We start from the raw sequence: 25,055 nt of genomic DNA, 5'->3' as shown, positions 1-25,055 counted from the left end.
ATCAAGTTCTGGGGACTAGAAGAACAAAAACCCTGGGTTTTGCATTGCACCGGGCACACAGAGCTGCACGTAGCCAGCAGCCACAATGCCCCTGCTGCACCGTAGTGTGGGAAGGACAGCGTGCCTGCAACACTGACCAGCAGGTATTGGGTTAAAGCAGGTGCAGGTAGCCTGTGACTGGAGCACGGGTCTGGGGAAGACCCCACAGCGGGGGCAGATGAGACCTTTGCTCATCCTTGGATGCAGTCCCATCTCTGTAATCCTTGAGGTTTTTTCTAAGAAAGGCGGTACAACCCAGGGGGCCAAAGGAGATGCAGGGAAAGCTTTTATTGGTATCTTCCAGCACACGTCAGCCCGGTTAAAAAAAAATCTTCGTTTCTCGGAGAGCTTTTTAACAGGGCTCGGGCAGCAATTGGTACAGGGACAGCAAACCAGGCTGCATCTGCTCAGCCCCAGTCACAAGCTCCCTGCTTCCTCTGAGAGAGTGTGTGAGTGTGTGTGTGTGTGCGCGTGTGCGCGCTAGACACAGGCATCCGCTCCCAGCATCTTGCTGCCTCCTGCATCCTCCGGCAGCAAGTGCACGGCTCTGGCTTCCCGGGTACCACCCTCACTGCTCCATCCCCTGACAGGGATTTGCACGCGGAGCACAGCATGCAGTGAGCACCAGTGGGTGGAGAGGGGCTCGTGGCCAGAGGCAGCGGCAATGGACACTGTGTGGACTGCTGTCTAGGGCTTGTGTTCCCAGACCGACTCCGATCCTGGTAAGAGGTTTTTTTTGCCTTTGTGGGTGCTTTCCTGGGTGCATGGCGTGGGCTGTCCATATGTTGTGTCACTGCTGGGTGGGTTCCCCCACTGGTCCCAGGGTCCTGGTGCCAGGGAGAGTGACCAGAGCTCCTGGGATGGGATACCTGGGAGTGGGGATGAGGATGGGGTGAGAGGGTCCTGCCCTCGGGGTCCTCATGTGGGTACTGGGGAGAGGGGCTGGGGAGGGAGAGGAGAATGAGAAGTGCGGAGCTGGGCAGAAGCTGTGTCTGCTGCAGAGGAAGGGACTCTGCTGTCATGGCATTTTCATCCCCCTCTGGGAGATGAAAGAGTGCGACACACCTATAAAATCTGCCATAGCGCGGCAGGACGGGCAACCTGATCCGGCAGGGAGAGCAGCCACCAGCTTGGTGTCCCCAGGACTGGGACACAGCACAGCTGGGGGTCCTGCCACCTCTGCCCCCCCCTCCTCCCCCCCCCCCACATCCCCACTGGACTCCCACAGCCCTGCAGAGGGTGGGAGGGTACCACAAGCCACAGATCTCCCGGCCCCATGGCAAATGGAGCACCTCGTGGCAGCAGTCCCAGCAGTGCCACAGTTCCAGCATGTGCTGTCTGCCCGGGAGAGGGGACAAGGGGATGCTGCTAGACCCCTCTGGCCATTTGCAGCCAGCTCAGGGAGGTGGAATGCAATGTCCCCTAACCAGAGCCTGCTGCCTTTGATGCCTGGTCCCCCTCACCCCAGGCAGGCAGCAACTGTGCAGGGTGTGCCAGAGCCATGCCTGAGCCACGGCAGCTCCTCCCAGCCCTGCTTCATGCCCTTCAGACCGAGCCCTGGGACCAGGCAGCCATGGGCTCTGATGTCCCAGGGTTGTCCTCCCTGTTGGTACCCCACTCCTCTGCCCCCAGGGTCCCTAACGCTGCTCGCAGTAAGACACAGCACTGCGGGGCAAAAGCCCCAGCAGCCTGGTGAGGGCAGGGAGGAGGCCTGGCCCCCTGGCAGCCTGTGGGGACCAGGTGCATCCTTCCCCATGATCGGGGAGCATACTCCTGGCACCGGAGGAGGTTCTGCTCCAGGCACAACCCTGACGCAGCCCCTTGAAGGTGGGTGCCATGGATCCTGCTCAGGGGTGCACCAGCCCAAGCACCCTCTGACCCTTCATTTGCTGGCAGGGCCCTGCACTGAGGGCACACCGTGGGGCAGGTAACAGTCAGTCCTAGAGACCTGTGGCTCCACACCCCCATCTCCCCAGGCTGCCACTGCGCACCGCAACACCTCACTCTGCACCCACGGCCCCCAAGAAGCACCCATCCCGCACCCCCAGCTGCCACAGACACCACCCCACTCCCACAGCTTCTGCAACATCCCTGCACCCAAAGCCACCACCCACCCCATGCCCACACCGCTGCAACACCCTCCAAGGGCCATAACACCCGCCCTGCACTGCCAGCCACGCCATAGCATATCCACCGCAAAACACATCCACCCCTCGCACCTCATCCACCCCGTAACACATCCAGTCCTAACAAACACACCCCACCTGCTCTGCTCCCCGACACATCCATCCTGCGCTCCCAGCCACCACACCACCCCCGCCGTGCTGCGCTACGCCCACCTGTGTGTAGCCCGCCACCCCGCACCCACCACTAACCTGGTACCCCGTAACCCTTGCACAAGCCACATGTGTTCTGCCATGGCAGAGAGATTTTGCAGCTATGCAGGGACCACTGGTTCTGTTTGCATCTGGATGCTCTGCCCTGTTTCCTTTTCCCGGGGTGCCTCCGTGCTAGCCACCAGCTCTCTCTCCATTCCCACCTAACCCAGGCTTAATCCTCACTCCAGCTCCACCAGCCTTGCTTCCATGCCTCAGTGTCCCCCACACAGAGAGGAGTGTGATGCTGGGAAAGATGCGTCCATGGGTGCTGAGAGGATGAAGTGCTTTCTGGCTCAGTGTTTTGCTGCAGGAACGAAGCAGCAAGGAGCAAATCCAAAAGAGAAGAGTGAGGGGAGTGGATGTTGCCCAAGGATCAGGGCATGGGTGCAGGGGGCTGGGGGAAAGAGAAGGGAAGGGGTTGGGAAGGTGCCCACCACCGACTGTGACAGCCCCCGGTGCTGGCAGGGCTCAGTGGAGCCGGGTGTTTGCAGGCAGCTCCTGCCTGTGCCCAGATTTAGCTCCTCTGTGGGGGCGACCTAAAAATAGTCCCACGGTGCAGCCTGGCAGCAAGGTCGAGGCCCCCACACCTCTTAGGTCACGGTGAGACAGGTGGTGGTTCTGTTTACCTCGGGGGGTGGACACAAATAGCACTGGAGACACTTTCCCCCAAGGACATGTGGGGACGCAGGGGTTGCTCGGGTGTCTGGGCTGCTGTGAGGCAAGACTGCCCCTGGTCCTCCCTCCCCAGGAGAAGGGGGACTCCCCAAGTCTGGCAGAACCCCAAGTCAGGCCAGGTTCTATGTGAGGGTGAAGTCCCACCCCACAAAGCCAGGCAGGTCAGGTAGGGTATGGGGCACAGGCAAAAAGGGGTCTGGAGAGTGCAGAGCAGGTTTGGGGTATCTGGGGAGTAATGGGGCCTGTGGAAAGGCAGTGGAGTCTGGAGACTGAGTTCAAGATGAAGCCATTCACCCCAGATGCGCAGGCAGGGTCCAGCTGTTCAGCACTAGCAGGAGCAGGGAAGCCAGCAGAGCTGAGGACAGACACAAGTCATGATAGGAGTGACACTGTCCAGGCTCCAGGCACACAGTTGCCAGTGTCAGAAGGCACTCAGGGTAGGCTTGGGAGAGGACAGGAAACAGGGAGGTGGGCTGGGGTCTTCCAGCAGCAGCACAGTGCAGGTGGGTGATTATGACATGAACACACAGGGGAACCAGATTTGGGGGGGGAAATACAGCAAGTCCACACACCAGCCACCCTTCTAGTGCCTGGGCTGCCCCACTGCACTGCAGAGTGGCTGGGGTTGGGGTGTCCAGAGCTCAGCAGCACCGTGGGGAGAAGCTGCCAGCACACTGGGATCAGGAACACCAGTGTGGGTACCAGGGAGACTGATGTGCTGTGGGTCACACCCCTCTTTTCACTCTTCTCTGTGAGCCTAGCCTCTCTGGACCCTCTCCTCCCTGCTTCTTGGACAGGAGTAGGCCTGGATCTGGCCAACACTCAGTGGTGCAGGGACCTGCAAACGCAGATCTTGGGGGGATTTCCCTGTGACTTCTCCGACTCTCTCGCTCGCAGGCAGAGCTGCAATGCTGCCCAGCAGCAGAGCTGATCCAGACCACGGCAGACGTGATCCTGAGCCAGCCAGGCAGAGGGTGGTGGCACGGCGAGGAGGTAGAAACACCCAGGTGTTTTCCTTCCCACTGGCACAGCCGCAGAGATGCTGCTGCTGTGGCTTGGACACGTGCCTCCAGCTCTGCCCCGCTCCCACCTTTGCAAAGCCCCGGGAGCTGAAGAATGCCGGGCACCAGCTCCGAGCCAGGCACTGCGGCCAACAGGTGCAAATACCCCAGCCCACACACGCGCACGCTGCTGGGACCCCCACGCGCAGGACGGGGCCCACACGTGTTGCGTACCCGGCTCAGCGCGTGGGAATCTGCAGGCAGATGGTCCCGCTGTGGTGGGGAGAGGCTGGGAAATCACATGCGTGTGCACGCAGTGGTGTTTGCCGCCTGCCAGCATGCTCTGCTCCGCTCCGCTCGGCCCTGCTGCTGCGGGGTACCTGTAATTACCCTGACCAGGCTCCCTGCCACAGCAGTGCCCGCGGTGTCGAGTCCTCCCACAGACAGCGAGATCCCGGCGTGTGCACGCATGCTGCTAATTATCCCGCTACCTGGGGACTTCCCTGCTGAGGCTGGCGGGGCAGGAGATTGCTGCTCCAATCTCCCCGCGTTGCCTCCTGGTCCCTGGGCACCACCTGGGAGTGCCTCTGTGCTGCAGCATAGAATTAGAGAATAATTAAGGCTGGAAAAGACCTCTAAGATCATCAACTCCAACCATTAACCCAGCACTGCCAAGGCAACCATTAAACCATGTCCCTGAGTGCCATGTCTACATGGTTTTTAAACATTTCCAGAGATGGTGATTCCACCACTGCCCTGGGCAGCATCTTCCATAATGCAACCCCAGCACAGCACAAGGGAAGCCCTTGGACCCATGTGGGGTGATGCTGTGCCCCACAACACTGGAGGTCAAATCCTGCTTCTCCCCAGCTTCAGCTCACACCCAGTGAGACAGAGTCCAACTTGTTAATGCTGCTGCTGTTGGCCTCCCCATTTTACCCCAAGATGATCTTCCCTTGGTACTTGGAAGCCAAATATCCTTCTTGGGACCCATGTGTCCCAGTCCCATGCGTTGCACCTCTTCCCCCTTGTACCCTCACAGCCCTGCTACAGCTGGCCCAGCCTCCCCACATGGCTCCTTGCAGGATGCCCAGTGATCACAGCAGCAGCAGCACACACACAAGCATGTGAGTGGAAGAAAGGCAGGTGAGTGAAGAGGAATTTAAGGAAGGTGAGGGGTCAGCACCAGACCTGCTATGACTGTGTCCTGGGCAGAGCTGAAGGGAGGACATCTTTCACCCTTGACTGGCCACAGAGGCTGTCTTCAAGGCAGAAAGGAGATGCACACAAGAAAGAGGGTTACAGCTGGTCCTAGTCCCTGTGGGTGTTACTGATCTGGCATGGGAAAAGCCTGGATGTGTTTCTTGTTAAGCTGGAGTCCATAGAGCAAGGGTGGGGAGGCACCCCCAAACTATCTCCCTGCCTCCTGTCCCACTCCCCCACCCACTCAGACCCTCCATGGCCCGGAATCCATCTCCCCATAGCCACCATCATAACCCCAGCACCAGCTTGTCACAAAGACCCCATTTCTGCTGCCCTGAGCTGCTCCTCACACAGCTGGGGGAAAACCATCGGGATGCCCTTTTGGCGTCAGGGACATAGCACCTTCCTTCCCACCGCAGAGCCATGGGGGTGCTGATGTCGAGGAGGCAGACGGTGGAGAGGGTGCAGAAGGTCAGCTTGGCCGTGTCAGCCTTCAAGGATGGGCTGCGGGAGCAGCCATCGACACGGCGTCGGGCGGAGGCGGGCACCGCACGCCAGGGGACGCTGGAGCAGGAGGTGCAGGAGGGAGAGGAGGAAGAATCAGCAGGACCTTCCCAGCCGGAGGAGAGCAGTGCCAGCAAGGCAGCCTGGGAGCGGCTGCGGGATGGCCGGGGTGTGGAGCCTGAGGAGTTTGACCGGGCCAACAGGTTCACACCACCTGCCTTCATCCGGCCCAAGAGGGAGCTCCACGATGATGAGCCCCCGGACATCAGCCTGGAGCAGAGGGAGCAGGTAAGCTGCTGGAACCACAGAGACAGTGTGGGAGGAATGGGGACAGGGCTGGAGGTGCACAGGGGAGAGCCCAGGGCTGTATAAGCACCTGAGTGCCTGCCAGGCCATGACAGTCTCACAGGGCATGGCAAAGCCCTATGGAGGTGGCTCAGTGGGGCAGTGTACCAGTGGCCAGGCTGGGCAGGTGGAGGTGCCACACGGGGAGGGGGGGTGTAACTACTCAGATGTGCCCTGGAGGGACCCTGGGATGTCTTGGAAGGGAGAAGTCACTGCTGGGCACAGACAGCTCTAGGTCTGGGGAAAAGAAGACAACTTGACCTACATATTAGTCCACCTGCAGTCAACCAGCCTGCAACTCAACCCACCCCTCCATACCTGCAGCCCCTACACCCCTGCCCGTCTACAACCCAACAGTTTATCCACCCATGCCCTCAATCCTACAACCTACCCATCCACACCCACAGCCTTACCCATCCAGCCACCCACCCAACAAGCCTACACCCCAGCCCACCTACAACCTTATGTAGCACCGTACAGACATAAAATATCCTGAGTTGGAAGGGACCCACAAGGATCATTGAAGTCCAACTCCAGGCCATGCACAGGACACCCCAAGAATCATACCATGTGCCTGAGAGTATTGTCCAGGCTTGGTGCTGTGACCACTGTGTTCCAATGTCCAACCATGTTCTGAGGCTAGATCAGCCAGGGTACCCAGGTAATATACCCAGGTTAGTATCTCTTTGGAAGTGGAAATGGAAATGTGTGGAAAACCTTACAGCTTATCCATCCACACGTGCAAACCTAAAGACCAGCCAATCTACAACCCTACAGTCCAGCCACCCACACCTACCATGCTGCACCCCAGAGAACCTACAACCCCATGGCCACACCAACCCTACAGCCAGACCCATCCACCCACCATTCATCCCCACCAACACACCCACTAACCTCCTCTAACTCAACCAGCCACGTCCCTTACGACCTCTTCCCTATGCCAGCCCTGCACATTCACATCTTCCTGTCCTCTCTGCCCCTCAGCATCCACCCCCACCTGCAAAGCACTGCCCAGATCGAGAAGCCAAGCCCCTGCTCATTCTCCTCTTCTGAGTATCTGCCCATCCCTCCCCAGATCCTGAATGATGAGATGTGTGAGATCTGTGAGGTGTGGACGGCCGAGAGCCTCTTCCCCTGCCGCATCTGCCCCCGGGTGTATCACGACGGCTGCCTGCGCCGCATGGGATACTTGCAGAAGGACAGTGCCGTGGAGGTGACGGAGACAGCGCACACTGAGACAGGCTGGAGCTGCTACTACTGCGTGAGTGCCTGGAGTAGGGGACACCAGGCCACTGCTGGGTGGTGGGTGCTCCCCAGGGAACTGTGCCCCACATGGAACATGAGCAGGATCCCACCTCACAGCCTGGTCTGGGACAATGGGGGACCTGCTGCTCTCCAGTTCCCACCACCCACCTTGGCCTGATGGGGTCTCCAGACACAGGGGACAGCGGCCCTTCTCCACCTTCCCACCCCTGCAGCTAGCCCTCCAGGACGTTGGTGGGGGATGTGGCACCATGGGTACATGACATGCTGTGTCAGGGCCGGAATGGCCAAAGCCCGGGGGCATGGAGCCATTCCACTGCAGCACCCTTGGGTGACACAGCACAACATCCCTCTCTGGGTGGCCACACCCACACGCTTTCAAGGGATCCCAGTGCTGCCATACAGAGGTGTGCTCCCTCCACCCTATGTCTTTGCTCCTCTCTGCCCCCCACCCCAGGACAACCTCAATCTGCTGCTGACAGAGGAAGAGATGTACAGCCTGATGGAGACCCTGAAGAACTGCAAGATCATTCCAGGTGCGTACCCTCCATGCGGCAGGTCCCAGATGGCTGCAGGAAGCAGCTGGGGAGGTGGGTTCCCCCTCCTTCCTGGGCACAGCCAATCTGTCCCCTGCAGAGAGCTGCCTGACCCTGGATGACTTCCTGCACTACAAACACCAAGTGCACAAGCAGCAGTTCGAACGGACCATGCCTGAGGCACAGGAGGAGCAGGCAGCCCTGCAGTTCAACGCCCTGGACCCCGACAAGAAGGGGCACATCGAGTGGCAGGACTTCCTCTCCCATGAGTCCATCCAGCTGCTGCAGAAAATACGGCCGCAGGTATAGTTGTGGCATCCAGGGCTTGCTCCCATGGCTGGCACACATGGTCACAGCACCCAGGGCTGGCTACCATGGCCAGCACCCATGGTCATGGCACCCAAAGCTGGCTCCTGCAGCTGACGCCATGGCTCTGACACCTGGGGCTGACTCCCATGGCCTGCACCCCTGGCCATAGCACTCAGGGTGGAGACCCCTACAGTTTTGGGCACGTAAGGAGGGAGGTTCCCATGGGATGAGTGCTCCACCTTTCCTTCTCTGACCCCCCTAGAATGCCCTTCTGCGGCTGCTGACACCCAAGGAGCGGGAGCGGGCACGGGCAGCCTTCCTGGCCCTGGACCAGGACAACGATGGCTTCATCGGGGAGGGCGAGTGCCGCCAGGCCCGGCACACCTGGTTCCGCAAGCACCAAAAGGAGATGCTGTCCTGCAATGTCAGGTAAGGGGATGCTGGATGCCCACCCTGGTGTAGGGGTGATATCCCAGCAGGACTCCCAGCATGGCCCCAACACCTTCCAAAGGGGCTCAGCAAAGGGGCTGCCCCCCCTTCCCGCCACCTCCCCCTCCATGGCCCCTCAGCCCTGTGCACCCTCTTTCCCCACCACCACCATTTGGGGTGCAAGAAGTGGGGATGAAGAACACCGTCCTCCCTGCCACAGCATCAGCCATGTGGGGCCCATATCAGAGGGCAGCCCCGCCAGCAGCAGGAACGGCAAGAGCCCGGAGAAGATCCTGCCAGCCACAAAGCAGGAGGAGACCAGGTGAGGCAGGGATGGTTAGGGAGGTGGTGGACATTCCCATTTTGGGGGGAGACCCTGGGGGAGCAGCATTGCCAGGGTGTCCGATGAGCCCACATCTGCCTGCAGGAGCATCGACTGGCCCGGCTTCCTGCGGGAGAATGTCGCCTACATCCTGGCAGCGCGCCCCAACAGCGCAGCCCTGCACCTGCAGCCCCTCGCCTAGACCCAGCCATGTGCCACACCTGCCATGGTGACCTGCCCCGCCCAGCCCCCCCCCCCACCCCCCCGCAGCCGCAGCCGGGCGCCGATTGGCTGGCGGGGAAGCGGCCATGCTGCCCTCTGCCCCACCTCCCCCTCGGATTGGCTGTGAAGAGGATGGGTGCTGGGCTTTGATTGGCTGAGGGAGCGGGAGCAGCTCTCGGGTCTCTGATTGGTGGGGGAAGCAGGGCGGGGCAGGGCGTGTCCCCACTCCCTCCCCCCCACGCCCTGCAGGGACCACGGTGGGGAAGGGTCCCATGCCCGGGGTCACCACGGGGCACAAGGGGCACGGAACCTGCTGCCCCCATGATCCCCGTTCCCACAGCACCCAGGGACCTGCGGGTCTGCCCTGGGTAGTTGTGGGGCGACAGCAGAACCCAGAGCACCCGTGTGCCCCCAGCCTCCCACAGTGCACGGGGCAGAGCCTCTGCGTGCCACGGGCAGCACCCACAGGTCTGCGGCAAGCAGTGTCTCAGCTCATCAGCATGGTGGATCCTCAGGGGATGTGGCTGACCCTCACTGGGGTCTTTCACATCCCTGCTGTACTCCAACAGGGGCTGGAGCCCAGTAGGTCCATCCTTGCATGCATGGCCCGTGGCTGTGCCTGGGAGACTGTTCCCTGGCATGGCTCAACCCTTCCCTGCTGGCAACCAACTCTTTAATGCCAACAGTGATGGTGTAGGAAGGAGCACCGGGAACAGAAAGCTTCAGAGGGATGGGAAGGCAGGGTCAGATGTAGGGGAACCCTCCCATGCATCTGATCTTGCCAGCAGCACTCCCCTGCATCCCTCATCCCCTCCTGTACGCCTGGTTCCAGGGGATGCTCTTCATCTGCTTGCCTTTCCTGTCCCACACCAGTCCTGTTCAATCCTGCTCTCTACTCACCACATCAAGTGGGCAACCTCGCCTCTCTGGGAGCATTAGTGCTCATGGTGAGGAGGAGGAGGCAGAGCTCAGAGCCTCCCCAGATGTCAGCTGCAGGGATGAGGCATTCACTGGCCACATTGGCAGCCCTAAGGTAGACAGATGCGCTCAGCCCACAGACGAAGGAGCAGGGAGCCCGGAAACCTTGCCCCAAACACTCTAGGGGTTGGGATGCCCAGGTCCCACGGCAGCCCCAGAAGCTGCTCCTGCCCCTCCAATCCCTTCCCCACAGTGCCCTCAGCCTCTCCCCACCTGGTGTGCCCTGGCTCAGCCAGGGGGTCCCGGGGTGTACACAGACCAGGGCTGCACTTGCAGCAACCTGGTCACTCCCTCACCTCCGTCCCCAATGCCCTGTGGGCATCATCCCAGTCATCCCCCTTCCCCCAGCCAGGGCACAGTTCCCCTCTCCAGGGTCTCTCCCACTGCAAGACCAGGAGGCGCACCAGACATCTTCCTCTACCACCCTGGCATGCCAGGCCAATGGGGATATTTTGGATGCCAGGTCCGAGAAGTGGCCAGAGCGCCAATGGGGATATTTTGGATGCCAGGTCCGAGATGTGGCCAGAGCCATGGCGAGGAGGCAGCCGCGGATGCGTGGGTTGCAACTCCCTATCTGTACTGAGATACATTCATTAAACAGCTGTGTCCAGCTAGCCTCCGTCTCGTGTGCTTACAGGGCTTCTGGCTTTGCCACGGGCCTTTCTGGGGACCCACAGCTGCCTATTGTTTAAAATCCCACCCCAGGCTCAGGTCACTGTCCCATCAGGCAAGCTTGGCCTCCTGTCCCCAGACTGTCCCACAGCAGTGACAGGGGACAGCGAGCAGGTGCACCCAGGATCCAGCAAGCTCAGGGTGCTGCATGTCTTCCCAGGAAAGCAGACAGTAAGGAGAGTGGATCATGGAACCACTGCAAACGCTGCAGTGGAAGAGACAGCCCTCCATTGGGATGAGTGTGCTTCCTGCCTTCAGAGGCACTGGATGCTGAGAACAGAGCACTGAGCACTGGAGACAGCTGGATGCTGGGAACAGGCTGTCTGCAGCAAAATAACTCCACAGAGACACCAAAGTTCCCCAGGAGTGTGGTCCCCATGGCTGGAATTCTCCAGCTAATCACATCCACAGGGCTCCCAGGAAAAGCTGCAGCTATTGCTGGCAGCACATGGTCTATGGAAACCAGGCTGCCAGCAAAGGGAGCTCACCAGCCTGGGGGGGACTTTCCTTGCACAGTGCCCATGCTGCAGCTGGGAGGGGAATGGGATTTGAGAAGAGGATCTGGGAGGGAATTAGGAGGGGGGATGCTACACTGGCAGCATCTGTTCAGTGTGTGGGGACACAGAGCTTGCTGCTAAAACCTTGACGTGGACATTTGAGCCCAATCCCATGGTCACAGTGGGATGCAATTGTGTACAAACCACAGCAGTGGTGTCCAGCTCACCCACAGGGAAAATCCGGCAAGCATTTCAGGCTCTGAGAGACAGATAAGCCGTAAAATTCTCTGTGTCATCTGGGAGAGGCACTCATCACCTTGGGGAAGAGGATGGACATCTGCAGGAAGGGGGAGCTGACGGTGGTTTTGTGCCTGATGATGGGATGTCATGGATTGGGTGATGATGCGGGCTCTGTCAGTGGAGGGAAGCCCTCGCCTGGCGAGATGGTGTTAAATCACTGTGTTATTGCTCCGTCTGCTGGAGACGAAAAGCAAGCTGGCGCACAGCACAGGCTTGAGAATCCTGGGAGTGGGGCACCCACTGCCAGCACCCCAAAGCCACACCCCCAAACCCTACAGGATTCAGACTGAGAGGGCAGAACCTCACGGGTCCTAATCCAACCTCCCTTTGTACCCAAGCTTTTCGCCTGGGGAACAAGGCACAATCAGCTCTCCCATCCCCAGCCTACCCTGTCGCTTCCTGCAGCAGCCTAGCACCCCTGCCAGGGCACACAGCTGGCTGGTGTCCCCGGGGAGCTGCGTAACAAGGGCTGCAGGTGGCCGTGATGGCCTGTGTCCTGCAGGGCTGTGCTGTCACCACTGCAGCACCAGCTTCCCAGCTCTGTCACGGCTACACGTCCCCAGTGAGTGACAACCACGCAGCAGTGTGCCCCAGCCGTGTCTCCACATAGGCAGCATCGAGGTCTTGGCAGAAGCAGAAGGATGTGGTGGGGGAATGGGCAAGGTGTTGCTGTGGCTCCTCTTCGATGTCACTTGGTCTTTCAAGACTGCTAACCTCAGAGACACTGTCCCAAGAATGCCTCTGTTGCCTACAGACCACCCTCCCTAATGCTGGGGCAAGCCTGTCTTCAAATGCTGGGGGATACGTTCCCCTGCATACAGTACAAAACCTCCCAAACACCCAAAATCTGGCACAAATCTCCCTCTGGACACTTGTGCAATCTGCTCACTGCACGCTGGTGCAAACCTCTCACCAGATCTTTCAGAATGCTGGTGCAAACTGAGTGCTGTTGCAAACCTTTCCCTTAACAGCAGTGCAAACGGCCCCATGGTGATCCCAGAGGCTCCACACCAAAGGATCGGGATGCTCGTATGAGATTTAAAGCTGGGGCAAAAAACAGCTGTCCAGCCCAACCCTCCCAAGCCCTGCTGAAGTGACAGTGCCTGTGCAGCTCACTCATCTGTCGCCCACCACCAAGTGCCACACAGTGGACACTGGGGGCTCCCAGCCCCAGGGCTTCAGTCCAGCATCACCCTGCCTGGGGTCAAGTCCCAGGGTCCTGGGGGGCAGCTCTGGCTCTTGTGTTTCACAGCAGGCAGTGGTCCAAGTATTTTCCACCCTTTACCCAGGTGGTCCTGCTGTCTGGGAGGAGACTGGCAGATCCTGCCTCGCTCAGGAGCAGCCCACAGGTGATGGGGTGCTGCCCCATGGGAGCCCCAGGAGATTGGCGGGGGGGAGTAGTGCCTCACTCTGTATTGAGGTTGCCCCATCTGCCAGGCTGTAGGACCATTGCACGGGGCTGCCACCCCCTCAAAAAAAACTCTGTTAGTGGGGAAGATGAGTACTTGGTTTTGCACCCCAGGGTGCACGATAGCACCTCCTCTGAGCCACTTCTGCATACCCCTGAGGCTCCCCTGGGCTTGGCCAGATGCCCTCAGGTGTGGTGTGTCCTGCAGGGCTGGTGTGTCACTGGAGGGGAAGTGACCATGATGAGCCCCACACCAAAGCCAGATAATCTTCAGGAGAGCTATGCTGACATAGAGGGGAGAAAGGTGACCAGAGGGATACACTGGATAGTGTCACTATGACCCCTGGCTATCACTGGGGCAAGATGTCAGAGCCCCATTCCATCATTGCCACAGGACCAGTCAGAGACGACTGGCATGAAAAGGGGGTGCTTTGGGCAGGATGTGACAGTGACAGTCATAGCAGCAGCCACAGCCCTTGAAGGCAGTGACCCCTGGTGACCCCAAACATCCTTCCCTCCCAGACCAGAGCAGAAGTAAATGCCGACCAGGGATAAAAGATGTCCCCATTTAGCAACATCGCGCCAGATGCAAGCAAGGAAAGGAGATGGGAAACCTGAGAGGATTTGGGAGTACAGAATTGGGATGAGGAGATTGGATTACCCAGAACTGATCCCTCCACCCCGAATCAGGGTCCCTAGGGACACCAGGGCCCTCTGGGGACACTTGAGGGAGGACTGTGGCTGACTGGGCTGGGGAGGGGTGCCAGGGGCCGTAAGAAGTATGCGTGTTCCCCTCACCAGAGTAATGACCATAGGGTGTCGCCCGTGCTCCACGCCGGGAGCCGGAGGTGCTACTTGGGAATACGCGGAGAGCATGCAGGGATGCAGGGATGGAGGAAAGGGGGGACGCAGGGACTCATTTCAATACCCCGAAATCATTTCAATCAATCAATAGGCTGTTTTGTGACCCCGTTCCCTTCCTGCCCCAAATCCAGCTCTGACTCCTACTTCTGCCTCGTAGGACCCTCCTCCTCCCTGATTATGTGCCCGTGGCTGGTGAATGGAGGACCACACCCGCTGCCCGAGGAGCTGGGACTGAGCCCGGACAGCCCCAGGCTCCCGCAGGGATGGGCTCCATTCCCCGCAGCCCCCTGGAAGTGGGAGACCCTGGGCCTTGGAGAAGACGGATTGACTCAGGGCTCCCTCGGGTCTAACATCCCTTCCCCACGAGCTGCATGGGCAGTCGGAGCCCCCTCCTCTCTTTGTCCCCTGTCAGGAGCCCTGGGCACTACCTCCTCTGTACAGAGCCACTGTACAGACACTCCAAATAGCCGCAGGGTCTGACCACACCCGGCACTGCAACCCAACTATGAAGATTGTTCAAGTGATAGAAATGAAGCCTGGCACTAGGTGTGGTGTCAGCGGTAAGGACAGCAATGCCCACCAGCACCTGCTGGGACCAGTTTCATGCTGCTCAGGTCCACAGGGCAGTCTGGAGGGAGCCGTATGGGACCTGAGCGGGGAAATGACATCCCCTCCCCGCACATATCCAGCCCACTTGCCAGCTGTTGGGTGAGCTGCCCCAACAGGACGCAACCCCACAGGCACTTCAGCATGGAGAGGGTGTGCTCCTCTCCCGGGAAATGCAAACGGCCTAGGCCACCCACAGGAGCCCACACAGGGCCTGTGCACGGCTTCCAAGCTGCACACTGTGCCACCAGCTCCTGCCACCCCCGCATTGCTGGCTCCATGACCCCAACACAGTGCAGGGCTGCCAGACACTCCCTCCTGTTCCCAGCACACTCTCTCCCACTTCCCTCTGCACAGCACGGCTGTGCGGGGGGACACGGGGTGTCTGCGTGGTGCAAAGGGTGAAGAGGAGGCCCTGGGCTGAGGGGGGGCACAGTACAGTGCCGGGCATGGCAAGCATCTTGTTCCCACAGCAGCTTTGCTGTGACTCATCCTGGCAACCCACACAGCACTCAGGCAGGGTGTCCAGGTCCTCTCCTGCCTCGGGGCAAGGTCATGCAGGAGCAACGCACTAACAGCACTGGTTTCCAGCCTCCTCATCTTCCTGATCCTACTGCCCTGGCATTACAGTGGGACTGGGACCTGGCTCCAGCGCTGGGCTTCCGTGTCCCTTTCTGCATCCCACTGTCCCCTAAGCAGCTGCTACCAAGCACCAGGGTTGGTGTGGCAGGGGCCATTGGCTGCCAAATGAAGCAGAGAGTGAAACTATTTGGGGTACAGCAAAAGGCAGGACCTGCCTTCCCACAATGCTACGGCTGACATTGGAACAGTCGCTGATGGTCCCTCTGGGTAGCAAAGTGGGCGGTTGTACAGTGCCATGTGTCTCCTTGTGTGGCCCAGCATCCCTCATCATGCCACGTGTGTGCTGTGCACCCCAGTACCCCCTCTTCATTTGGGATGTGCCCCTGGACCCCTAAGACAGTACACATAGTCCTCTCAGCTCACCCTCAAGTCATGGGGCTCTGATAAGAAAGCATCTAATGTGGGATCTCAGTGGGGCCAAGACATACCCTGCTGGCCAGGGAAAGAGGAAGGCAGCCAGAGTACCTGGAAAGCAGGGATTTGGACCTGAGCCACTCCAGAAAATGAGCACTCTGCTTGGCACAGGCAGAGGCACCCAGCCCTGAGATGACTGGGAACACGGAGCTCCATCTGGGGCATCTGCCAACCCACACAGCATCAGTGGGGCCACTCACCCCGCAGGAGTGGGGCCTGGGGCTCTGGCAGCAAGGATGGGAGTAATAAAGGGGGGAGGCACCTCATGTTCGGCATGGAGAATGCCATGACCCAGCAGGAAAATGATCCAGGGGCTGGAGTGACTGATCCGCGAGGAGCCGCACAAAACTATATCTGTCTTGCTTGGCTGAGCGATGACTAAGGGAAGGACAGGAGAGCAGTCTGCACACCGCCAGGCAGAGGAGGAATTATTTAGGCTGGAGCATGGGGGTGGAAGGATGGGGGCTGGAAGGAGATGGGTGGAGGGAAGGTGGAGGCTAGGTGGGATGCTCTGGTAATGCTCCCCCTCGCTGCCGAAGGGACACCAGGTACTGGTGAGAAGCAGCACAAGAGCTGGGGAACTGGAAGCTGCTAGCTCACTTTAGGGGAAAATACTTTTCAGCCAAGGGAGTGTCCTGCCCTGGCTGCAACCCTGCAGCCAGGCACTGGCTCAGAGACCTACCATCAGCACTGCAGGACAGGCAGCACCTCCCACACACATGGGAAAACACCCAGTAGCTGCCTGCACAGGGCAGGCCCCAGAGGGTGGAGAAATGGCCCCACTACATGGCACCTCTTCTGAGCCCCAGCCCACAACTGTGCTCTCATGTAACCACCTGGCACGCAACAAAAATCAAAGGAGAAGGGGATGTCAAGACCAAGGGGCTCAGCATCCTCTGGGACCAATCCCTGCTCCCAGGAAGGAAGGGACCTCACTACCTCACAAAGCCAACAGGTACCCAAATCTATTTCATGGGGTCATCTAGTGCTTTAGGAGCTGGCATAAGGATGAAGAGCAAGTGAAGGATACAGAGCCACAACTCAAGCTGACACCTCAACTGGGCCACCCCGCCTCCTTTACCTGAAGGTTGCCACGCTGCTACCCACTTTGCAAAGATTTTTGCAGCATAACTGTGGTACAAACATCCCAACCCAGTCGGCACATGAAGCTGTGGAAGCCCGCAGGCTGCTCCATGCATGGGGAGCACACTCAAGTGACCTTTGTGCCCTCCAGACCATCCAGCCCAGGATGTTTGCTAGGGTGTATCATTTTTAGCTCAGAAAGTCCCCGACCCTTGCAGCCAGGAGTCCCATCAGTTGAACATAATAGGCTACAAGAGCAGGACCACACCCCAAGATGGTGCAGGAAATGAAATTAAGGAAGGGGCTATAACCCAGCATGATTTCATGACCGTATATTCTACAGAGCTTGTCAAATAATCCACACTTCTTTATTTGATGACTTCATAAATTCATTGGCTAAAACACCAACATGGACATACGAGGCTGCTATCAGGTCATCCCTTCATCACCCTGAGCACTGGGCAGTGTTGGCAGAGCACTGAGCAGGGTCAGAGGGAGCACTGAGCAGTGCCAGGGGAGCACTGGAGGGCAGTGCCAGGGAGAGCACTGAGCAATGCCAGTGGGAGCACTGAGCAGTGCCAGGGGAGCACTGGAGGGCAGTGCCAGGGGAGCACTGGAGGGCAGTGCCAGGGGGAGCACTGGGCAATGCTGAGGAACACCAGGCAATACCAGGGAAGAACCAGGCAATATCAGGAGAGCAGAGAACAATGCCAGGGGAGCAGAGAGAAATGCCAGGGGAGCAGAGAGAAATGCCAGGGGAGCCCCAGGCAACATTGGGTGAGCACTGCAAGGCCAGTGACCTGCCAGGGCCCAGCCCTATGGACCTCCACCCATCACACCAGCTCCCACAGGCAGCAACAATTCTGTCACTGCCCAGCCCACTCTGAGATGGTCTATGCCTGGCATGTCCTTGAGCAGGCAGCAAGGTGGGATTCAGAAGCCACAGCATCACCCCAGTTTCATCTCCCACGGTCTCATCTTCAAAGCAACCTGATGTCCTCTTCCAACACCCTGGGCGTAGCCTGGCAACGGCAGTACCAGCATAGAAACAGCTGTACTGGCATGGAAACGGCAGTACTGGCATGGCAACGCGGTGGTAGAGAGATAAAAATGTCAGGCAGATCCCCCCTTCTGCTTCTCAGAGCAACAAAGCTTCCCCATCTCCCTTGGATACCTCTGAAGGGTTCTGGGCACCAGACATGATGAACCCTGCCAGCCTCATCTCCCCTCCCCATTGCCCAGAATTGTATGAGATGAGTTGCTGGGTCTCAGCCCAGGTCTCACAGTCCTGGCATATGGGGAGCCACGGCAGCAGGCAGACGCCCTTTGTGGGTCCCTACGGGGGTAGAACCATGCCCCCCCTTTCCACTTCCAGAGTAAACACCTGGTTTGAGGGGCACAAATCTGTGAGACCCGTTTTCTGTGGTTCCTGCTTTTTTGGTTGCCAAGGGCATTTCGCCTGCAGCCAGTGCCTCCGTCTGCCGTAGCTCGCCTGTCGTTCAGGGATACCCCTGCGGTGGGGAGGAAAGACACATGCGACATTAGGACTGCCCTCCTCATCCCATTTGGATGAGGGGAAGTCTGCTCAGCAGCAGGCAGGAGGGCAGCCCGAACATCCCACTCTGCCGGGTAAGGAGATCCGGCGGGGTATCGGAAGTTACACAACGCTGCGCTATGCAGACAAGGGAGCGAGCACTGCGGGGGCGCACGGCAGCCCCCGCAGTGAATTCCCTGACGTGGCAAACATCTCCCGAAGCCCCCTCCATGCCCACCTGCACACGCAGGCAGGAGCCCACGCACATACGCAGGCAGAAGCCCACACGCCGGCACACGCCTGCCTCTAAAGGAAAAGCCGAGCCAGAGCCAGAGCTGAAATAGTGAATTGCCTCATTCATTCACCCTCTCCGGAAGCTTTGCCCGTACATGCAAACATACGCGCAGGCAGACATATGTGGCAGACACGTGCGACCATCCCCTACGACCTCCAGGAATTCTGGCCCCCCCAGCCACTTTCTTCACCACCCTCTCCAAACTGAAGTACAGTCTGCACCTGTGCACGTCCTGCCAGGAGAACCCCAGCTCCATAGGAGGGCAACCCTGATTGGGGCAGATTCATGGCATGGTGGGGGGTCCCATATTCCCAGCGGTGGGGAATGCCCTGTCACTTTTACGTCCTAAATCCAGAGACTCTCACACGGGACATACCTCCTTAGCACACAGAAAAGCATTCCCAGCCACTTTTGCCCCCATGGCTCAGTGGAGACCCTTCTACAGGGATGCTACTGTAGCAAAAACCCTCACCATGGCCACACAGGTCAATCCACCCCAAAAAGCCTGAGCTGGACCTGGCAGGAGCTGTGCAGGGCCTGGCACACGCATGGCACAGGGGTTACATATGTGCATGGCAGGCAGTGTGTGAATGCCCACTGACACATCTATGTGGGATGGGCATGGACAGAAACCTCCATTACTAAGCTGAAAGGTCTGGCCTCGGGTTGTCACGCAGCGAACACTCCCCAGGATGCACAGGCTCACAGGTGCCACAGATGTCACAGCACACTCCAGTGTGCAACCCCTGACAGATGCAGTCTGTGCCCACATGAGTGTGCGCACCCCCGACACACTCCACGATGCATGGGCTCTGCTGACCCAGCACACATGGGGCACACACAGGCATGGCCAGGCAGCAGCAGGGCAGAATGATGCCTGCCTGTGCCCCAGCATGACTCCGCTCTGTTGGTGTGTCCTCACATAACTCCAGATGAGTGTGGGACAAGCCACTGCACTAAGCTGGGAGATGGAATTGATTCAGTTCATTACTTTTCCTAGAATAACTTCAAGCCCCTCGAGGTGCCCAAGAAAACATCCCATCTCCACCTCCCTCCCACTCACTCAGCAGCACCAACGTGCAGTGCTGCAGTGGCAGCCACCACAGTGTATGTGGCATCCATGAGCATGTCATCATACCCTGGCATGGGACCCCTTCCCAACACAGAGCCAGGTCACAGATCCTGGCATTCATGATGCTCAGCTGTCATGACACATCCCAAATACTATTCTCCCTCTCCTCGTACGGGAGTGAGACACTGATGCACTCACAGGTACCCCAGGACCTGCAGGACAGGTACCCAGCTCAGTTCCCCCCTCTAATTGCACAGACATGTGCCAACATCTGCGTTGGACAGGGAACATTTCCTGCCATGGGTACTGGTGCTCACCTCAGAGTGACCCAGGAATTCAGATGCCCAACACACACCTCAAGGAAGCAAAAGCATCAGCACCCACTGTGTGCCCTGTCTGGGCCCACAACCTCAATGACTGCTCTTCCCATTTGACTTTGAGCATTCATATTTTTCCTCAGCCTTATCTAGAATTTGAGACCAGACACAGGGACCTGTATGTACCCAGACTGCTGGTTTGTCCTGACCTCGCCTGCTGTCTCTCTTGCTGAACCCTCCTCCACCACAAACACAGGTCATTCAGTCCCATGCCAGCTTGAGAGACACTTTATAAAGAAGGTGGTTTGCCAAAGAAGGACCCTGCCACCATCACTGTGTGGCAGCAATCCCAGGTCCCCATGGTGCAGCTCAGCCTCTCTCCCCAGGCCCAGTACATTGAACCTGCTGTGTTCCTGTTCCTTTCCAGCAGCGGCAATTTCTCCTCTCCGCCTCCCTCCCACTCTCTATCCTCTGGGCTGTACTTTCAGTGCTGCTGCCCTTACTGAAATTTGAAACAAAGCAGGCGATCTGTTTGGGACTGATTTTCTGAAGCATTAATTCTTCTATCCTGTTCTCATGTGGAGACGCTGCTGCTCTCCTCATTTGCTCCATAATTACACAGCACTGTAACTTTTCCCTCTCCATGCTCTCTCTCCCAGCAAATCAAAAGGGGGGGGGGCTTGCAAAGTCTCACTTTCACTCACCACCACCCCTGACCAGGCTTGGATGTATTTTCTTTGTATGTACTTGATACTTGGATGTATCGGGTTTATCTTGGGGTCTGGCACCATGTGCCAGGTTGAATCCTCTCTGCAGTTCTCACCATGGGAAATAGGACATGGCTTTGGGAATGAGAGCCCCAGTGCTCCGTATGTGGGCCACACCGCTGGTCATCTGTGCAGGGCTTCCAGATATCTTTGCATCCCCAGGGACCTGGCCTCTCTGGGGTCCCACCTCCACAGGCTGCTGGGAAGCATTGGTGGGTGCTGGGGAAGAGCCAACCCCCTGTCCAGTCCTTTGGCCTGGGCTGAGAGGAGAATGTGGGGCTCACTCTGCTCTTGGCGTCTCCTCTCATGTCTGTGCTCCAAAGGAGGACAAGCTCAGCCCCAAGCCCAGGCTCTGCCAAACCTGAGTGATGGAGGTGATGAGCAGGATCCTCATTCCAAGCTGGGCAAGTGTGGAAGGAGCAGGACATCTTCCCAGGTTAGTGGACACCTTTGAGGCCCCCTGGACAAGACCAATCTCCTTTTCCATAAGGAGAAGAGCAATGCATCCAGCAGAAACACATGCAGAGAGCAGCCACTACAGACATGTCTGCCAGGAGAGTATGACTGTGCTCAGATACCTGGTGATAGCCACCCAGGGAGACCGGATCCAACTGAAACCCCCAAGGACTGCCTTCTGGATCAGAGGGACATGAGAAAGCTACTTGACTTGCAGATAGTGACCTATAACACACTGTTAACCACTCCCCATTTCAAACACCACCCCCACACCCTGCCCCATCTCCCCCTATTCTGCCTCCAAGCAAGAAACAGCCAGAGGGGAAAAGCCTCCTTGCTACAGCCTCCAGCCAGAGCATTAGATGCTCAGCCAGCCCCTGCCAGCATCCTCAGCTCACTCACTACTGCAATCCCCTCCCAGTTCAGCGTCAAGACTGGCTGGTGTCTTGGGCTCCTGGTGAAAAGCTCTAGGCAAGACTGTTCCCTGCCAGGAGCAGTGACCTGGAGATCTGCAGAGCTATCACACAACCAGCACAGTGGCGTACAGCAAGTCCAAGGGCTGGGCTGAGAGTCACAAAACCCCATGAAACTGAGTCAAGATGCCCAGAGTTAGGGAGCTCCACATGTCTCCTTTTACTTTTAGAGACAAGACAGGGTCACCTCAGCATCCTCCAGCACTCCTGAGGGAGTGTTTGGGAATCTTAACCCTGTGCTTTCTCCTCTGCACAGGGATCTTTAGAGCTTCTCTTGCCCACTATCCATAAGAAGATGGGATACTAAGGAAGCAGCAAAATCAGAGAGATTGTAGTTATGGGCTGTGGGTAGACAGGGAAGCAAACCACTACCACTGCAGCACCAGCGGAATCTTCTGCCCTCAGAAGAACATCACCTGCATCCCTCTAAGCACCACCTGTCATGGGGCCAGGGCAGACACAGGGAAGGAAGTTTGGTAGGCAACAGAGAAGAGTCAAGACCAAAATAAAGGCAAGCTAGCCTGCTACTTCTGAAAATCCTCCTTGCAGACAACCCCTGTGATATTTTTACTTTTATTCTAGAGGTCACAGATTTGGTAGCACCACAGAGGCATGAAGCTTCCTATAGCAGTCAGCTGGGCCCCACTTGCTGTCCCAATGAACTCCTCAGAGTTCATTTGGAATATCAATAATTAGGTGCCAGGCAGATCTGCAATGGAAAGGTATCAGATGGACACACTTCCAGTAGATGTAGCAGGGTATGTCTCCAGCGTGGAGACACTACCCACCTCCAGCTGTGTCTTTCAGGGACAACACCCCTGCTGGAAGCACCTAGGGACACCCCTGTCCTGGAAAGCAGGGAGTTAGGATGTTTCAAGGCCAAAATTTCCTAAATGGGCTGGCTGGTGAGACTAGAATGGCTCAGCGTGCTTGACACCCAAACAGAGAGCAGAAACAACTTGGTCAAAATGTAACTTGGACAGAGAGACATCCCCAGGAGAAACCAAGTAAATAGCTTGGTCAAAATGTAACTTGGGAGAGACGTGCCCAGGAGGAACCAAGTGCTGCAGGACAACTTCGCTGACGAAAGCAGGGCAAAGGCTGGAAGCTGAAATAGAGCCAACCCAAACTTCAGCGCGCGTCCTCCACGCGCAGATGGGTCCCCAGGGGTGGCTGACGCTCTTTGGCTCCCTGTCACAGCTGGCTTCCCTTCCAGGGAGATGTGGAGGTCAGAGGTGAGTGGCAAGGACGATGGCAGGGGCTGTGGGGGTGCTGCTGGCTCTCATTTATCATCATCCTGCCTTGCTGGGTAGCATCACAACCAGAGCCAAGACACTCCAAATTCTAGTCCCATGGCTGCTGCTGATTCCCACAGCAACCTGGGACAAATTGCTACATTCCAGCATGCCAAGTCGGGGTGGAGACACTGCCCTTTCTCTTTCACCTGCTTGGATACAGGGCTGGCAGAGATGTCTCCACAAGGGGCTTTCCCCTCCCACACATTCTGCATGCCCAGTTTAGGCCTGTGCGTTGGTGGTTCAGCAAGGGAGACAGCAGGCTAGGTCAGGACAAACCGAAGTGTCCAAAGGCAGGATCTGCCTAGTGGAACCTTTCTTTTCCTGAGGCTCTACCACAAAAGAAGCACTGCAGCATCCTCCATGCTTGCCCTTTCCTCCCACTCACTTCTGTCCTCAGGATCTGGCCACTCCAGCAGAGCATGAGCACAGGTGGGGACAGCAAGGGACTTGGAGAAGATCGAATTCTCCCACACACTGCTGCCCACTGCCACTCAGAGCTGCTTGCATCTCACCCGCACACCTGATGTGGGTGGCAGGAGAGCCCTGCTGTGCTCATCCGAGGGGGTTGGCAGGGGTCAGCCCAGGAGATGGTCTCCAGCAAGGGCTGCCTGCCAACCACCAGCTGGGAACCACTCAAGAATAGCGGCAGGAAGGAAAAAAAGAAAAGAGATAAAAAGAAGAAGGAAAAAAAAAAAGATGAAAAAGAAAAAATAACCCAGCTGGCAGCACAGACGCTGCCGGGAGAGGAAGCGGCAGGTTGAGACAAGGACATGGCTCATTATGCCACCCCCGCAGGTGCGGAGTGCCGAGCAGAGCGGCCGGCTCGGCTGCCGCCGGCGGCGCTGGCAGGGGGTAGACAGAGGCCACCATCCTCAGCCCCAGCCGGGAAGGACAAACTGAACACCATCATTATAGCTGAGAGTAGCTTCCACCCCCTTCCTCCCTCACACCCTGGGAGGCCAGTCAGGCTCTGGTGACACACAGCAGCACAAGGACATGGAAGATGCTGCTGGAACAAGCTCTTCTAGTGCTGCAATGCCTGTCCTTGGTGGTTTGTAACGTCAGCCTGGATAAAGCCCCAAGCAGCGCATGCTGACCTTGTGGCTGATCCTGCTTGCAGCACGAGACTATTGGGAACCACTCCCGTCTGGGTTACCCCATGCTCAGAGCCAGGCAGACACAAGCCCACCACATGCTGAGGCTACCGACACAACCAGGGTGACTGGGAGCGGGTGAGAGCTGGTGGTTTCCTCAAAGGACAGGCCAGGGGTTGGATGAACCCCGAGGAAGCTAGTTCCCATGTCTCCTGGACAGGGTTCCCCTGCACAGACAGCAGCTTCTGAAGGAACTAAGAGCCCAACCTGTCCTGGAAGGTGACCCACCAGTATCTCCTTAGAGATGCACTGAGCTCAGACCACAGCCAGGACAGCAGCAGGCAGGGAAAGGTGCATTAATCCCACCAAAAAAAAAAAAAACCAAAAAAAAAAACTGAGCATGGATTTTTCCTTGCAGCTTTTTCCTCCTGCTGCAGCTCAGGGTGCTGGAAAAGGCGGGCGACATCTCTGAGGATGGGAACAGGCAAGAAGGAGAGACAGCACCAAATGCGTGGGTGCTGCTCTCACCATGGAGAACAGAGCGCAAACCCTGCTGCTGCCAAGCCCGGTGTCCTCAGATGCATCTCCCCAGCTCACCCAGCCACAGACATTGGAGACTTCCCCGTGCTGTGCTGAGCAGGAGTCTGAGCGGGACAGGAGAGCAGCAGGGAGCCAGTGCCTTGCTCCTGCCCCATCGCTCAGCCATGGGGAGACCCAGATCCAGCTTGCAGGAGGTGGAAGCAAGCTGGGAAAGGTCTTCCTTGCAGTGGCATGGCACTCAGGTAGGTCGTTGAAGTGCTAAGTGGCCTTCTCCTCTGCTTCAACCTTCAGACACCAAGTAATGATGTTTTAACAGAAAAACAGCCCAGGCTGCAGTTTCCCACCTCCCCAGTACCTCTGGAGGTGAGGCACAAAGCATTGGGATGAGCTGAAGCTCCAGGTGAACACAGCATGCTGCTCACTCCTGCAGTCTGGGGATTTCCTGCACCAGAATCACCATCAGTGGGCTCATCCACCCTCGTGGATTTCTCTTTTCAGGAATTTGCTCAATTGCCTTTT

The 25,055-nt window shown here is 58.0% G+C and overlaps 1 protein-coding gene across 3 annotated transcripts; it reads left to right on the top strand.

Moving 5' to 3' along the window:
• The first annotated feature begins 382 nt into the window (after positions 1-382).
• PHF24 (PHD finger protein 24) lies at positions 383-10,818 on the top strand. Of its 3 annotated transcripts, XM_048292246.1 has the most exons (9): positions 383-488; positions 630-761; positions 5,716-6,088; positions 7,221-7,406; positions 7,866-7,944; positions 8,045-8,247; positions 8,516-8,682; positions 8,867-9,004; positions 9,110-10,818. In XM_048292246.1, exons 3-9 carry the CDS (start codon positions 5,720-5,722, stop codon positions 9,204-9,206), a joined length of 1,239 nt encoding a protein of 412 aa, XP_048148203.1. In that variant the 5' UTR covers positions 383-488; positions 630-761; positions 5,716-5,719; the 3' UTR covers positions 9,207-10,818. The 3 variants fall into 3 exon arrangements, with proteins under 3 accessions (XP_048148203.1, XP_048148202.1, XP_048148204.1); XM_048292245.1 differs by having other exon boundaries at positions 387-761; XM_048292247.1 differs by having other exon boundaries at positions 390-761; positions 8,903-9,004.
• Positions 10,819-25,055: the final 14,237 nt, after the last annotated feature.

The sequence above is a fragment of the Corvus hawaiiensis genome, chromosome Z (assembly GCF_020740725.1).
Source record: "Corvus hawaiiensis isolate bCorHaw1 chromosome Z, bCorHaw1.pri.cur, whole genome shotgun sequence".
NCBI lineage: Eukaryota > Metazoa > Chordata > Aves > Passeriformes > Corvidae > Corvus > Corvus hawaiiensis.
Note: the sequence above shows the minus strand (reverse complement) of the source record. Positions and strands in the feature narration are given on the sequence as shown.